Source organism: Budorcas taxicolor, chromosome 11, assembly GCF_023091745.1.
Source record: "Budorcas taxicolor isolate Tak-1 chromosome 11, Takin1.1, whole genome shotgun sequence".
In the NCBI taxonomy this organism is placed as follows: Eukaryota; Metazoa; Chordata; class Mammalia; order Artiodactyla; family Bovidae; genus Budorcas; species Budorcas taxicolor.
In genome coordinates this window covers 164,139,223-164,153,461 of record NC_068920.1, presented here as the reverse complement: position 1 = coordinate 164,153,461, position 14,239 = coordinate 164,139,223, and the positions used below count along the sequence as shown (strand labels likewise).

The 14,239-nt window shown below is 67.7% G+C and overlaps 1 protein-coding gene across 1 annotated transcript in view; it reads right to left on the bottom strand.

The window, feature by feature from the left end:
- Positions 1-9,440, bottom strand: part of RXRA (retinoid X receptor alpha) — a 91,478-nt gene extending 82,038 nt beyond the window's left edge. Inside the window, exon 1 of the mRNA XM_052649816.1 lies at positions 9,358-9,440. Coding sequence (XP_052505776.1) covers positions 9,358-9,385 — 28 coding nt within the window. The 5' untranslated portion in view covers positions 9,386-9,440. The remainder of the gene's footprint in view (positions 1-9,357) is intronic.
- Positions 9,441-14,239: the final 4,799 nt, after the last annotated feature.

The following is a 14,239-nucleotide window of genomic DNA, read 5'->3' as shown; positions in this document are numbered from 1 at the left end:
GAGTCGGGACGGACCCCCAGAGGGCGCATTCAGTGACGAGGACTCTGAGTCTCAAGTGGAGGGAGCAGGCAGATGGGTTTTCGGAAAACACTAACTCAACCACAAACACTTTCCGAGGCCGCAGCAGCGCCTGCCGCTCTGCCGTTAGCAGCAAATGAGGCCTCCAGCCAAGTCCACCACGGTCTTGGGGTCCCCCCACCTCGGGAGCAAGAGCCCGCCCGACTGGCAGTCTCGGCCAAGGGTCCCGGCGGGGAGCAGCACTTCCACCTCCAACGCGGCCCAACATCCTTCCTTCCATTTCACGAATGAGGAAGCCGAGATAAACAGGGAGGAAGCAACACGCTCCAAGCCACAAAGTTCACGCGGCAGGGCCGGGGCGGGCAGGCCAGGGAGCTCTGAGCAGCCCCCTGGCCGTCGCTGGCACCCACCTTGTGTCCAGGGAGACGGACAAGGGAAGCGGGGAGGCCCTGGCTCCCCTCCCCACGTCCGAGACCCTCCAGCTGGACCCTGGAAGGTCGTGGCCCACCCAGCGTCCCTCTGAGCCCAGAGTGGCCTGGCACTCGGTGTCCAAGGCCCCCACGTCCTGCCTTCCCACCACCTCCCCCCCCCCCGCCCCCCCCCGCCGACCTTGATCCTGGGCAGAGAGTCCGGGAGCAGGGGTGGGGCAGGGGCGGCTCTGCCACCTCCCGTGGACTCTGGCCCCAGTCAGAGCTGTTTTTCCTCAATCCAGGCGAGGAGGGGGTAAGTGAGAAGCCGTCAGGCAGACCAGCACTCCCGCAGGAGGCTGCGCGGCGGGGGCGGGCTAACCTCGGCGATGGACCAGGGATGGGGGGGCAGACAGGCAACAGAGGAAAGGACCCCCAGCTGCTCCACGCGGAGGGGGCCCAGGTCCGGCCGCCCCCTTCCCCAGGAGCCGGAGCTGGTGTAAAAAGCTCACGAGGAGGGCCAGCGTGGTCACGTTCCAGACCAGCACGTCCCAGGCCCAGGCAGCAGAGGGGACGTCAGGTCAGCAGGAACAGGCCCAGAGGGGCTGCCTGCCGCCAGGTGCCGGCCAGGCCCACTCCTGGCCTCCCCTCCTCCCAAGGTTAATTATTCCTAGAGCAGCTGACCACACCCCCATGCTCACTTGGCGCCTCACCAGCAGACGGGCCACCCAGCCAGAGGCCCGGCTGTGCCGCTGGATCCTTCTGAAACCTGCCGGGGTGGTCCTGACCCATCACCCACCCAGCAAACTCTAGCTCATCCCTCAAAGCCTAACAGCGTCACCTCCTCTTGGCAGCCTCCCTGACTTCCCCAGGCAGTGAGAGGTGAGGCAACTGAGACCCGGAAAGGTGACTGGCCAGCCCAGGGACACACAGCCTCCCTGCTCAGAGCTGACACTTGTTCTCACTGACCAGCTCCGAACACGAGAAAGTCAGAAAGCAGAGTGAGCAGCGCTGAGTGCAGGGGAAGGGGGTGAGGGTCACAGGATCCTGAGCAGAGGCCTGAGGGCTGTGCCGGGGCAATGGCGGGCCCCACAGAGAATCCCAGGGGACAGGGCACGAACTGGCCTCGGGGGGTGGCAGGCACGACAGCACCCGCAGGCCCCGCCCAACCTCCATCTGCAATGCTCAAGAGTCCCCCTCACGCTGCTCACCCCCAAACCGCCTCACCAGAACACCCCAGGTGAGGACCAGAGCTGGGCAGCCGGGCCCACCGGGACCGACCGTCCGGCCAACCCTCAGCCAACTTCCCAGCTCCCACAGCCCCGGGCCTGCCCCCTCAGCAGGGAGCTGAGGGTCCCCAGCTCAGGGGAAGGAGGCCAAGGGCGAGAGGCCGACACTTCCAGCAGGCAGAGGGCCCCAGGGAAACCACGGCAGGGGAGACGGGATCTGCCCGGACGCGCAGCGAGCTGGCCAGAGAGCAAACTGGACTGTCCACCCGGCCTGGGCCGCAGCCCTGCGGGACACGAGCTCTCCTGACCCCCAAGAGCTCAGCCAGGCATCTCCAGAAAGCGACAGCCTCTGCTGAGGGCACCCCAAAGCCGCTCCAGACAAAGCTGGGGCACGGGGGTACACAGCAGGCGTGTCTCCAAGAAGGAGGCCCACCACCGCTCGGATCCCAGCATTGACCTTCTTCTGGGCCCTCATCAGCCAGGACACCTTGGGCACAACCCTCAAGCTCCCCAAGTCTGAAAGCCCCATCCCCAAAACGTGGACTGTCCACTTGAGGGGGACGGTTCAGCCAGGTCACCACCATCCACCGCTGCCCGGTGCCCCCAACACCTGGCCTGGCCTCTCAGGGCCAAACAGCCAGCAAGGTGGGTGCTCTGGACCAGAGGCCGAGATTCTCCGGAGAGCGGGGCCCAGGCTGGCCCACCAGCCCCTGGACAAGGCCCTGGGCACACCCTCCATGGTGCAGGGTGAGCTGCCGTGACCACAGCTGCTGGTGACCTCCACCCCACTCCTCAACCCCCGGCGCGTTCCTGGATGGTGCGGGGCCGTGCGTGCTCCCCGGCCGGCCCTCCGCTGTTTCTCCAAGGCAACGCCGTCACCCCACATCCAAGCCCAGCACCCCGTCCCAGCGCCCGCCGCCCCACATCCTGCACACACACACACGAGCTGGCCGGGGACAGCACGCAGCTTCTGGAGGACGCGGGCCCGCAGACAGGCATGGAGGGGACTGCGACAGGGACCCCCAGGTGGGGGCTCGGGGCCAACTGCCCAACTGGTGCCCGCTCCCAAGGGCGGGGCAGAAGGCAGCCGTCCGTCAGGGGCCCATGAGCGCAGCGACTCCGGCCACCTGGGCTGTCCCCACCTGACCTCTGCCCAGGGCCAGCGCGGACACTTAAGCTAAATTGGTCAATTACGGGCCACTTAGACCCGTCCCGGAGCTCCCGGCCTCCCTCCGCTCTGCGCGGCAGCACCAGGAAGCCGGTTGAATCAGTAACCTCATTACAGCCCCACAGCCACACCCGGGGCCAGCTTTGAACTCCACGGGGCGGATCCGGGGCCGCTGCAGGATTTACACGCGGCTGGCCCAGGCCCAGCTCGCTCCCCTCACCATCCCCTCCGCTCTGCGCCAGAGGCTCCAGACTCAGCACAGCCTCCACGAGGACCCGACACAGCAGCCCCGTGCCCCGCGCCCGGCCAGGGAAACTAAGGCCCCGCCAGACACCGTGCAGCCCGGATGAGCCCGCACGAGGGGCTGGGTCCTCTCCCGGCCCCCTGCGCAAGGAAGGCACAGCTAACTCCAGCCCAAGGGCCCAGCCTGAGCCCCCAGGAAGCCACGTGGGGTCCCCACCCCCGGCCCAGGCTCGGGCCCACTCACAGGGGCACCGCCCAGGTCGGGCTCCAAGCCCACCCAGGACCCTCTCCCCTCCAGCCCCTGCCTGCTGCCAGCTCACCCTCTGCACAGAGCTGGCGGCCTAACCCCGATCCGCCATGGCCTCGGGGCCCCTCCCTATCCCAGTGTCGACCTGCCGCCGCTCACCCAGTAATGCCTCTCCCAGCTTAGGCCACGCAGGCCCGGGGTCCAGGCCTCTGGGCGCTGGTCGCAGCTGACCCTGCTCCGGAGGGCCCTCCCCCACACCTGTTGCAAGCCCGCCTCTCTGCCAGAGTCCGCACCAGAACCGGCTCCAGCAGGAAGCCTGGCCACCCCCACCGCTCACGCCCAGCTCTGCGGGTCGGCGGGGCCCAGCCAGCACCGGACAGGTGCTCCCCGGGCGCTGAGTGGACCAGGGCCAGCCAGCAGGCCCGAGTCCTTCTAAGGAAGACCTCGTGCGGACTGTGCTGGAACCGGCTGGGAAGGCCGGGCCTGTGTGTGTGTGCGTGCACACCCTCGCGGCAGAGTGTACGCGTGTGCACACGTGCGTGCAGCTGTTGGTATATGCAGATATGTGCACGCCTCTGCACCTGTGTGCACAGACACGTGGGGCGTGCAGTCACGAGCATGTGCGTGCATGTGTTGGGGGTGGGGAACACAACGATAAGCAAGGCCCCGCCCTGCCCTGGGGACCAGGTGTGGCTGCCCACCCCCAGCACCCACCCGGGCCCTGAGGGATTTGCTGCAGACAGCTCCGCCCTGAGGGGTGAGGGCGGGAACCCCAGGCCACAGGGGTCCTGAGGCTGCAGCTCAAGCTGTGACCCAAACCGTGTTTCTCCACCGTCGGCTCTGGCCCTACCCCTCGCGAGGGACGACCCGGGAGGAGGACCTTCCAGGGTAACCAGGAGAGAACGAGGGTAGTGAAGCTTCAAGCCCCATCGGCTCTTCCAGAAAAGAACGCTCACCCGAGGGCCCGGGACACCTAACAGGGCTCCCGCAGAGGCAGGACAGGGCACAGATGCAGGGCCCGCCAGGCAGGTGGTTTCTGAAGACGCCCCCTGAGGATCAGGCGGTCAGCGCCCGTCCCAGGACACGGGGCCCAACCGGAGCTGAGAAAAGGCAGGCAGAACCGCCCAGAGGCGAGTCCAGCCCGACAGCCCCCACAGCTCTACGGGCCCGTCCGCGAGAGGACATCACGGGGCTAGAAACCCAGACCCAGGGACACACCGGGCACCCAGGGGATGGCACCACTGTGTCTCGGGCGGGCAGCACAGGGCCCTGGACGTGTCATAGGGGCATTCAGAGACACGGGACAGACGGGGGCTACGGATGAAAGGGGGCCCTGCGCGGGCGCCAGGCTCACCGGCCCCCCTCGCTCGGGGACGCGGGTCTCGGGGACGCAGGGACACACAGACGGAGGGACGCGGGACAGCCGGCGGCGGGCGGGCCGGCTGGGCGGCCGGAGCGCGGCACACAGGGCACGGCGCACGCGTCCCCACTCTCCCCTGCGTCGGCCCGGGCCAATTTTATTTAGCTGCTTTCTGCTCCATTTCACGCTCATTCTGCTGCTGAGCTAGACAATTGCTCTGTAACTCTAGGGTGCAATTTCCCAGTCTGCGAGGCGCTGGGGCACGACTGCTCGAACATCCCACCCCAGGCTCTAGGTGGGCGTGCAAGTCAGGCCCTCGCCCGCCCCCTCCCAGGGGCTGGGGAGCCCAGACCAGGCGCCTCCGGTGCTCGGAGCGTGGAGCGTGGAGCACGGGCGGGGCCGCTCTCTTTCCCACGCCTGCCGCGCGGCCGCCACAGCAGCAGCTACGCCTCTGCCTCACGGTCCTGTTTTGCTCCATCACTGGACACCTGGCCCCCCCCACCCCCGCCACCGACCCAGACAGGGGACACAGGGAGGCTCGACCACGGGCCGCACCTCTGAAGGAGGCCGTCAGGGAGACACAATCGACTGCCTTCCCCTGCGCCCAGCAAGGGCCGTGCGCGCGTCCATTTTACAGATGAACAACTGAGGCTCTGATAGGCCAGCGGGCAGGACACACACACACAGGCAGCAAGGACGGGGGACCCGGTCCCCAGAGGCCTGGCCACCAGCCCCCCAGGAAGGAGCAGCTCCAGGGTCCCCAGGGTACACCGGGTCACTCAAGAGGGTGCAGGTGGGGGAGCAAGGGACAGAGGGGCCTGCGGAGGAGACGAGGGCGGGAGGGCAAATACGGAGCTGTCCCGGCGGGGGCAGGGCAGGCGGGGAGAGGGGAGGGCCTGGCCCTGCCCCCTGACCTTCCACAGCGTCCAGGACACAGACCTGCACGGCGCACGCCAGGGCAAAGGGCTCGAAGGGCACCCACCGGTGGACACCAGCCCCACCAGCCACCAGGGCCCTCGAGGGGTCAGACCCCTGCCCGTACACGACCCTGCCAGTAGCCGGCTCCCGTGGGAACAGACCGATAGGCCGGACACCTCAAGCCCCTGGCCACCAGGGCCAGCTGCCATGAACTCTGACAAAACCAGGAACGGGCAGAAGAGAGAAGGAGGGTCAGGTCTGGTCCTGGGCCAGCTCACGGCCTCTGCCCTGTCCTGTGCACGCAGCTGAGTCAAGCCCGGGAGCCCTCTGCTCCTACGGGACGCGCCAAGCTCGAGACCAGCACCCGCTGCGGAAACAGGCCAGCTGCAGAAAGAGCCCAGGAGCGCCGGGCAGGTGGGACGCTGCAGATGGCGTCCACAGGCTCCGGCGGGCCTTCGGGGCCTTCGCCCCCACACACATACACACCACCCCCCAAGTCTGCCCCACCCCGACTCACCGAGGGCCCCGTCCTGATGCCGGATGCCACACACACCCGCCCCATTCTGCACGCACTATAATTCCACAACCAGCCCCCGGGGCCTCCTCTCCCAGGACGACAGACAGGACCACCACCGGAAACCCGCCCCAAGAGCCACACGGGGGCAGGGGCCAGAGTGGGGGAGGCCAGGGAGGGCAGGCAGAGGGCCTCCTGGAGGAGGCGCAAATCCCCGCAGGCCCTGAAGGACAGGCACAGCTGGACGAGCTGGTAGAGCTGGAGCCGGCCCCCGGCGGCCGCCCCGGTGTGCGCACGGCTGCCCGTTCAGCTCTGCCAAGCCCCAGCTCAGAGCCGCCCGGCCGGCCCCCATGGCCCTTTCCGAGGGTCCCCAGCATGTCCCACCGCGTCGAGGCAGAGTGGGTCAGGGCTACACACTGGGCCCAGGCGCAGCGGACAGACATCCGAGTCCAGGCCGGCAAGGCAACAGCCACGGCCACAGCCAAGCCCATCCGAGGGCCGTTTTTCTCACCCTGACACTTCCCCCAAAACACACAGAGCCCCCTCCGGAGTTTACCAAAACAAACGCCCCAACAGTCCTAGGGCCCAGGCCAAGACGGGACTGCCTCGGCAGGCCGGCCTCCAAGCCCGGCCTCCGCAGAGTCACGTGACCCTGTTATTTCGGGAGGCCCGAGAATGTGCTCTATTTTGGGTCCCGAGGGCTCTGATGTTACCAGATGCCCCTCATCCGGGCTCCAAGTTCTCCCAGGTCCCCAAGAGCTGCCCAGAGGGCGATCAGTGGGCCTACCCTCCTGTTACTGCCCCCCAACCCACCCCAGGCAAATGGGCCACAAGCAGCCAGGGGTCTGGGGTCTGAGACCTCAAGACCACAGACTCAGCCTTGCAGCTCCACCGGCCAGACTGGTGCCAGCACAGGCCTTCTCCCAACCAGCACAGGCGCTGGTCAGCCGTGGGCAGCAGGGGCTGCCGTGGACAAGCGCTTGGGCCCAGATCCGTACCTCGGGCTTGTCCCTGCCCTGCCCTCACGCAGAGGCTTGGCAGCTGGGAGACTCCCGGGCAGGTAATAGCAAGGACCCAGGCCCGCCACGCCCCAGGCAGTGGGTGCTGGAAGGACCAGGCCCTCTGCCCAAGGCCCCGAAAGTGGACGGACAACCGTTAAGGGGCAATGCCGCCTGCCCAACTGCTCCAGGTCTGCCCTGGGCAGCCAGCCGCGCCTGGACAGGCCAGGCCTTCCGACACTCACCCCCCACGAGGGATTAGGCCGTGTTGACAAAAGGGCTTAGGCAAGTAGCCGCTTAAATGGACCTTAACTCCACTGGACTTCAGAGCTGGTCACAAGCTTAGAAAAAAAATAAAGTGTAATCAGAGTCCAGGGCTGTCTGCTCAGGCCTGGGGCATGGGCTGCCTGGGAGGCCGCAGGCTGGGTCAGAGAGAAGCCCCCCCAGCCTCCTTGCCGCGGCGGGAGGGCTGGGGGGAACCTGACACCCGTCCAGGTTCCTGGGACACAACTTTTCCTCTCTGTGGGGTCTCCAGCACAGCCAGCCTGCGGCCAGGGCCCTCCGCGGGCCCACTCCTAGAACCCTGCCAGCATGTCAGGGACGGGGACCCATCCGCTCCACCCACCCAGGCAGGGCCCTGCCTCATCGGGGGGCCCGGGAGAAGAGCAAAGACAGAGTTGAGCGTTCCTGTCCCAGGGGGCGCCTCTGTGTGTGTGTGTACACATGTGTAAGACTTTAATAGGCGACAGGAGAGGTTGTTGGCCTACACAGCCCCCCCACCCACCCCAGGCAGCCAGGCCCAGCAGCAGCGAGTCACAATCAACTCAGCTTTCAGTCCGTACACACAGGCACCACCAGGCTGGGGCTTCAAACCCCAAACCATCCCTTTGTAGCCGCTGGCCTCAACCAGTTTTCTCATCTGCAAAATGGACGTGCGTGCCCGCCCTGGAGGCTCTGAGGAGGAAGGAGAGCGCCCAGCCTGGCGCCGGCGGAGGTCTGGACTGTCGTGCAGGGTCACGGAAGGAGTCTTCTTGGACCTGGCGAACTTGGAAGCCCACCCCGGTCACCATGTCACACGCCCCTCTGCGCGCCTGCCAGGAGCACTGACCCTCACCCAGCCATCCCAGGAAGCCGGGCCGGCTTCACGCGGCTCCCCTCCACCTCCCCATCTCAACACGCGTCCCTGCAGCTGCGCCGCGTTCTGGCGGCCAAGCGGGTGGCCAAACTGCACCCCAGGCTGCGAGGGGGTGGGCAGGCGGGAGCGGCAGCAAGCCACGGGCTTCATTCATAATCAGCTGTTTTAATTTCCATTCAGCACAAATCCTTCACCCAGCCTGACAGCCCGGCTGCCGGCCCCACCGCCAAATTAATATCCTTCCCGGGCTCATTTATAAAGTCTCCCCACCCCCTCCCCCTCCCCTGCCTCTCACTGGTTCCCAAACCCGCGGGAGGACAGCGGGCTGGGGGCACCCGGCCATGCCCCCGCCTCCTTTGTGGGGCCAGACCTGGAGCTGGAGAGCGGACCAGGGCAAGGGAGCCACTGGGCGCGATGGCAGCGGGAGGACGGGAAAGCCGGCCCTCCGACCCTCCACGGTGTCCACCCCCAGTGCAGGGCCAGCTCCAGGGAACGCCAGGAGAACACTCGCGTGCGCCAGAGTGAGGCTCCCCGTTTCTGGAAGGGGCCTCCCCGGGTTTGATGGTCCCGGTCTCAAAGCCCTTCGGCGACCCTGCCCACTGGCGCCCGGGCGGCTCTGGGGGAGGAGGGGTCCCGAGCGTTCCAGGGCCGGCGGCCTGCTGGACTCCGCAGCCCGGGCGGCGGCGCAGAGGCCGTCCCGATGCCAGGGCGGCCGGAGGCTGGGAGCGCACAAGTTGCGCCGCCCCGCTGGAGCTGGGCGCCCGCGCGGGGGGCGCCAGCCGCCGCCGGGCGGGGCCGGGAGTCGCCCCCCGCCCCGGTCCAGCCGGCCGGCCGCCCCTCCGGCCCCGCTGCCCTCCCGCTGCCCGCTCCAAGTCGGCGGCCCGCCGCGGCCCGCGAGCTGCCCGCCGCCCTCGCCCGCTCCGCGCCCAGCCCGCCCGGGGAAAAGTTGCCCGGCCCACCCGCTCGCGGCCCCGCGCCCCAACTCCGCGCGGGCCGGCCGGGGGGCGCGGGGCCGGCCGGGGGGCGCGGGGCCGGCCGGGGGGCGCGGGGCCGGCCGGGGCGGGCCGGGGGCCCCCGCGCGCGCCGGGGACGCGCCCCGCCGCCGCCCGCGATCACTCACCGAGCGGCAGGAAATGTTTGGTGTCCATGTCTGCGGCGACCTCGCGGCGGCCCCCGGCGCGGCCGGCCGGGCCCGGGCGGCGGGAGCCGGCGGCGGCGGCGGCGGCGGCGGCGCGCGGAGGCCGCGGCGCGGCGAGTTGTTGCAAAAGTCGCCCAACAATGTAAACTACTTGTGCCGCGCGCGCCCGCCGCGCGCGCGCGCCCGCCCGCCCGCGCGCCCGCCGCGCGCGCCCGCGCCCCGCTCCGACCGCGGCGGCGCCGGCGGGGGGGCGGCGGGGGGCCCGCGACGGGCGCGGACTCGGCGCAGCGCCGCCACCCGCCCGCCGGGCCTGCGCGCGCGCCCAGCCCCGCCCGCCCGGAGCGCGCCCCCCGCCGGCCCCCCGCCCCCCGCCCCCCCCCGCCGCCGGCCCCCCGCCCCCCGCCCCCCCCCCCCGCCGTCCGGAGCGCGCCCCCCGCCCCCTGCGCGCGCGCCCAGCCCCGCCCGCCCGGAGCGCGCCCCCCTCCGCACCCCCTTCCCCGGCGTCCGGAGCGCGCCCCTTTCCCCCGCGCTGCCCGCCCCGCCGCCGAGTTGCAGGCGAGCGAGCGCGGTGCAAACTTGCAAGTTTTCCTCCGCCAGGGGTTCCCGGGAGTCGCTCGGGGGCGGCGGCGCGGGGGCGGGGGGCGCGGGCGGGGCGGGAGCAGAATTCCCTCCCGGCCTACCACCCGCCCCCCCCCCCCAAAAAAGAAAAACCACCACCGGGCGGAGCAGGCGGACAGCGGCCGGGCCATTGTCTGAGCGGCCACACAAAGCGGCGGGCCGCGCGGCGCGCGGAGCCTGCCCGGCGCCTGGGGAAACTGAGGCCCCGGGCGGCACAGCCTCGGCTCCGGCGTCTAGTGCGGGGTTTCACTTTCTGGAGCCCCCATCCGGCCCCTACTCCCACACTCCGGGCGCCGCCAGCCCTCCCCACCCCGGGAAGGGGGCCTGGATGGGGAGGGGGCGCCCCGGCTTCTGGGAGCGCCAGGCTGGGGACCAGGGGCGAGCTGGGTGCTGACTCTGTGGCCAGGTGGCTATTTTTACGCCTTGGACAGTTCTCTGCCCTGACTTTTAAATTCATGCCGTGTTTGTTTAAAAGCGAAAGGACGGATGCCCGTCCTGACAGCTCCTCGGGGCAGCTGGAGTTGGGGCTCCTGCGTGAGTTACCTGCACGGACCTGGGCCTCCTGACCCCGCCCCCAACCCAGCTCCCCTGCTCGGTCCACTCCCAGAGGCGCTTCCCCGGGAGTCCCCACGTCACCCGGGCCACACAGGTGGCCCCTGGGCCAGGGGCACTGATGGGAGGGCCCAGCCAGCAGCTCAGGGACAGACACAGCCTGGACTAGAGGGGGGCCCTCCTGCCTCGGGCACCATTGCCACCTATGTGACCTCCAGCCTGCCTCCCCAGCCCCCTGGGCTTCACTTTCCCCTCTGTGGAATGGGCACACAACAGGACCGCCTCCCCATGGACGGCCAGGGGCTGGATCCCACAAGGCCACTGAGACCTGTCCTGCTGCAGAGAGAGGCCCTCGGGCCACTGGGAGCATCCTGGGCTGGGGGGAGTCGGGTAAGTGCTGACTGGGGAGCCCTCCCTCCCCAGGCACAACCACAGGCCGTGGTCCAGGCTTGCCCTGTCCCCCTGGCTCCTGTCTGATCCCTGCCTGCCCTCCTCCCCTACTCGAGAAAGTCTGGGTTTTGCTGGCTCCTGAGCCCCCTGCCCATCTGCCCTTGCCTCGAGCCGTGGCCGGTGTACGACTGGTCCTCATCACTGTCGTCCCAGCAAACCCACTACCCGCTTCGCCCCGCCAGCCACCCACTTCTAAAGTCTGTTTCCTTCCGCCAGGGCCGGGGCCGGGCAAGCATGCAGGGTGAGCAGGAGCGAACACGGGTGCTGACACGTCTGGGCTGTGCGCCGCGTGCCAGCCCCCGTCTTCGGGCCTGTCTCTATTGCCCCTGGCACGGCCTTCCCTCTGTGCACCATCAGTGGCCCGTCTGAACTGCGTCCTCCCAGCCTGTCCTCCCGGCCTGAGTCAGACCTCACCACTGCCACCGGAGATGAAGAGGCCCTCGCCACTTGGGAGAGGAGACCACCCAGTACCATGGCGCCCACTTCTTGGCTGGTCACCCCCAACAACTCCTGGGCAGTGGGCACTGCTAGCCCACCTGACTGAGGAGGACAGCCAAGGCCGGGAAAGGTGACAGCGCGGAGCACCGTCACTGCAGCGAGGAGGAAGCCGGCGTTTGAACCCGAGCCCTGTCCTGGGGGCGTCTGGGCCAGCGAGGGTGTGGACCCGCACAGGCCCCAGGGCCCCAGTGGCCTGTGGTGCAGCACTGCCTTCGCGCCACACCCTGTGTGACAGCCAGCCACGCTCTGCTGAGTGGGGGCAGGGTGCCAAAGAAACGTGAACGGCTGCCGCGTCCATTGCCGTGGGTCGGTCGTTCATTCAACAGACGTCTCTTCAGCCCTTGCCAAGGGGCCAGACCGTGTGCCCAGTCTAGGTCGTCAGGTGGAGGGTGGTCCCAGGTGAACAGGCATGGGCTGGCTCCCCGTTCTTCTATTCGCAGCCGTGTGACCTAGCCAGGCCCCTCCCTCCCTGTGCCTCAGTCTCCTCATCTGTAGAGTGGGCGTGGTCACCCTGTGCCACTGAGTCACGGAGAAGACTGAATGAGGTGAGGCAGGGACAGCCATGTAATCACACAGACCAGGGCCTTGTCTAACTCAAAGAAGCTATGAGCCATGCCGTGTAGGGCCACCCAAGATGGATGGCTCGTGGTGGAGAATTCTGACAAAACGTGGTCCGCTGGAGAAGGGAATGGCAAACCGCTTCAGCATTCTCGCCTTAAGAACCCCACAAACAGAGGATGAGATGGTTGGACGGCATCACAGACTCGATGGACATGAGTCTGAACAAGCTCCGGGAGTTGGTGATGGACAGGGAGGCCTGGCGTGCTGCCGTCCCAAAGAGTCGGACGCAACTGAGCGACTGAACTGAACTGAGGGAGAGTCTGGCCCCAGGAGGAGGAGCTCAGTCCTGAGAGTTCCTGCCACTTCAGTTATCGATACGATTATGAGATGATGAAGTGGGCACTCTGGGAGCCCCAGCCCAGGCGGGACCTAAGAGGCACCCACAAGGGGGTAGGAAGTGGTGGACAGGCTGGAAGTGTTAGGACAGTGACCGAAGGGCCAGGACGTGTCAGGCCAGGGGCCCGCAGCTTCTGGGCACAGCTGTTTCTTGGGCTGGGTTTGAAGAAGGAACGTTTTCATCGGATCAAGACGGGGCTGAGGGCACTCCAGGCAGAAGGACCAGTACAAGCTCTCGCCCGGGGCGAGGAGGTAGCCAGCCTGTTGGAGGAACAGCCTTCAACAGCCTTGGCAGGCAGGTCGGAACATGCCGGGCGCTCACCAGCAAGCTGGTCCTAGAGGCCTCGCAGCCTGAGTTGGAGCATCTGAAGTCGCCTGCCTGTGACAGGAGAGTCAAGCCCTGGGCTTCCCAGTCCTCCCCCAGCCCCTTGCCCCAGAAAACCCAGAGACTCCGTTTGGAACTGTTGGTGCCTGGAGCCAGGGAGACAGGCACAGGCGAACTGCCGCGTGGGTTTCTTGGGGCCTCTGCTCCCAGGAGAGACCTCCGACAGTGTCACCAAGCCCCAGCCTCAGCCAGGGCCCCGGGAGGCCGCGGGGGCAGTGGAGTGCCACAGAGCCCCGCAGGCCCGGCTCCAGTGCCCACAGGTGCCGCGCTGCCCTCAGCCTCATCTTGCCCTTGGCAGGGGCTGGGAGTGGTGGGGTGCAGGGGTGCTGCAGGAGCTGGCTGGCTCAGGAGGGGAGAGGAGCGGGCTGCGGAGAGAGGCAAACACCCAGCCTCCTTGATGGAAAATGTGCTTGCCCTTATTTCTGGTTCTCGCTCCCGCCTCAAGCCGGGGCTCTTTGGTGCAAACGATCCCACAGAGCCCCGCCCGGGACGGTGGCTGCCCCATTTGGAGTCTCCAGGTCCCAGCTAACCATGGAAAAAACCACCCCCAGCCTTCCCGCCATGTGTTTCTGCAGCCAAAAGTATTTTTATAGTAATATCCATCTATTTACAACCTGGGATCTGAGAGGGTTTTGTTTTTTGTTTGGGTTTTTTTTTCTTTTTTTTTTCCTTCTGAAGGATGCTTTTTAAGGTACTTTGGCCTATCCCCTGTGCCTGTCTCAGCTCAAGCTTGTAAACAGTCTCCGGAATCACTTGGTGAACAGTATTTTTAAAGGCCACTGTCTGCCAGGCGGGGCCCCGGAGACTGGCGTCTGGATGGATGGCTCCCGACAGTTCCTGGGGCACCGGGGCGCACCTTGGCTGCTTCTGGGTTCTTTCCTCCAAGGAGGGCCCATGTGATCCTGAGCTGATGACCAGCAGGATCTCACAGACGGAGTGGGGCCCTGACCCCCATAAACAGGGCAGGGGCTCAGGCACCCCAGCCTGTTCTCAAATCCCCCAGCCTGGAGGGCACTCTCTCACCTCCTGTGGGGGCGACCCTCTGTGTCGCTGGTGACAGCTGACTCAAGCTAGCAGGTGAGGAGGAAGCCCAAAGGGGCAGAGGGGCACCCAAGCTCGCCCAACAAGGCGGACAGAGCTGTTCTGAGGTCCGCCCTGTCTCTCCATCGTGTGGGGGAGCTCAGGAAAGCCGCTGGTCTGCACTCAGCCTGTCCTGCTTAGTGGGGAGAAGCGAGCAGACCAGGTGGGGGGACATGGTGGAGGAGGAGACGCCTCTGCGAAGCCTCTGTCGCCCTGCAGGCTCTTGACCACTCACGTCCACAGCAGTGGCCAGCCCTGCACAGCCAGACAGATGCAGCCAGAAAGAGGTTAGGCTTCGTCCCCATCAGATGCTCTGAAGGCAGG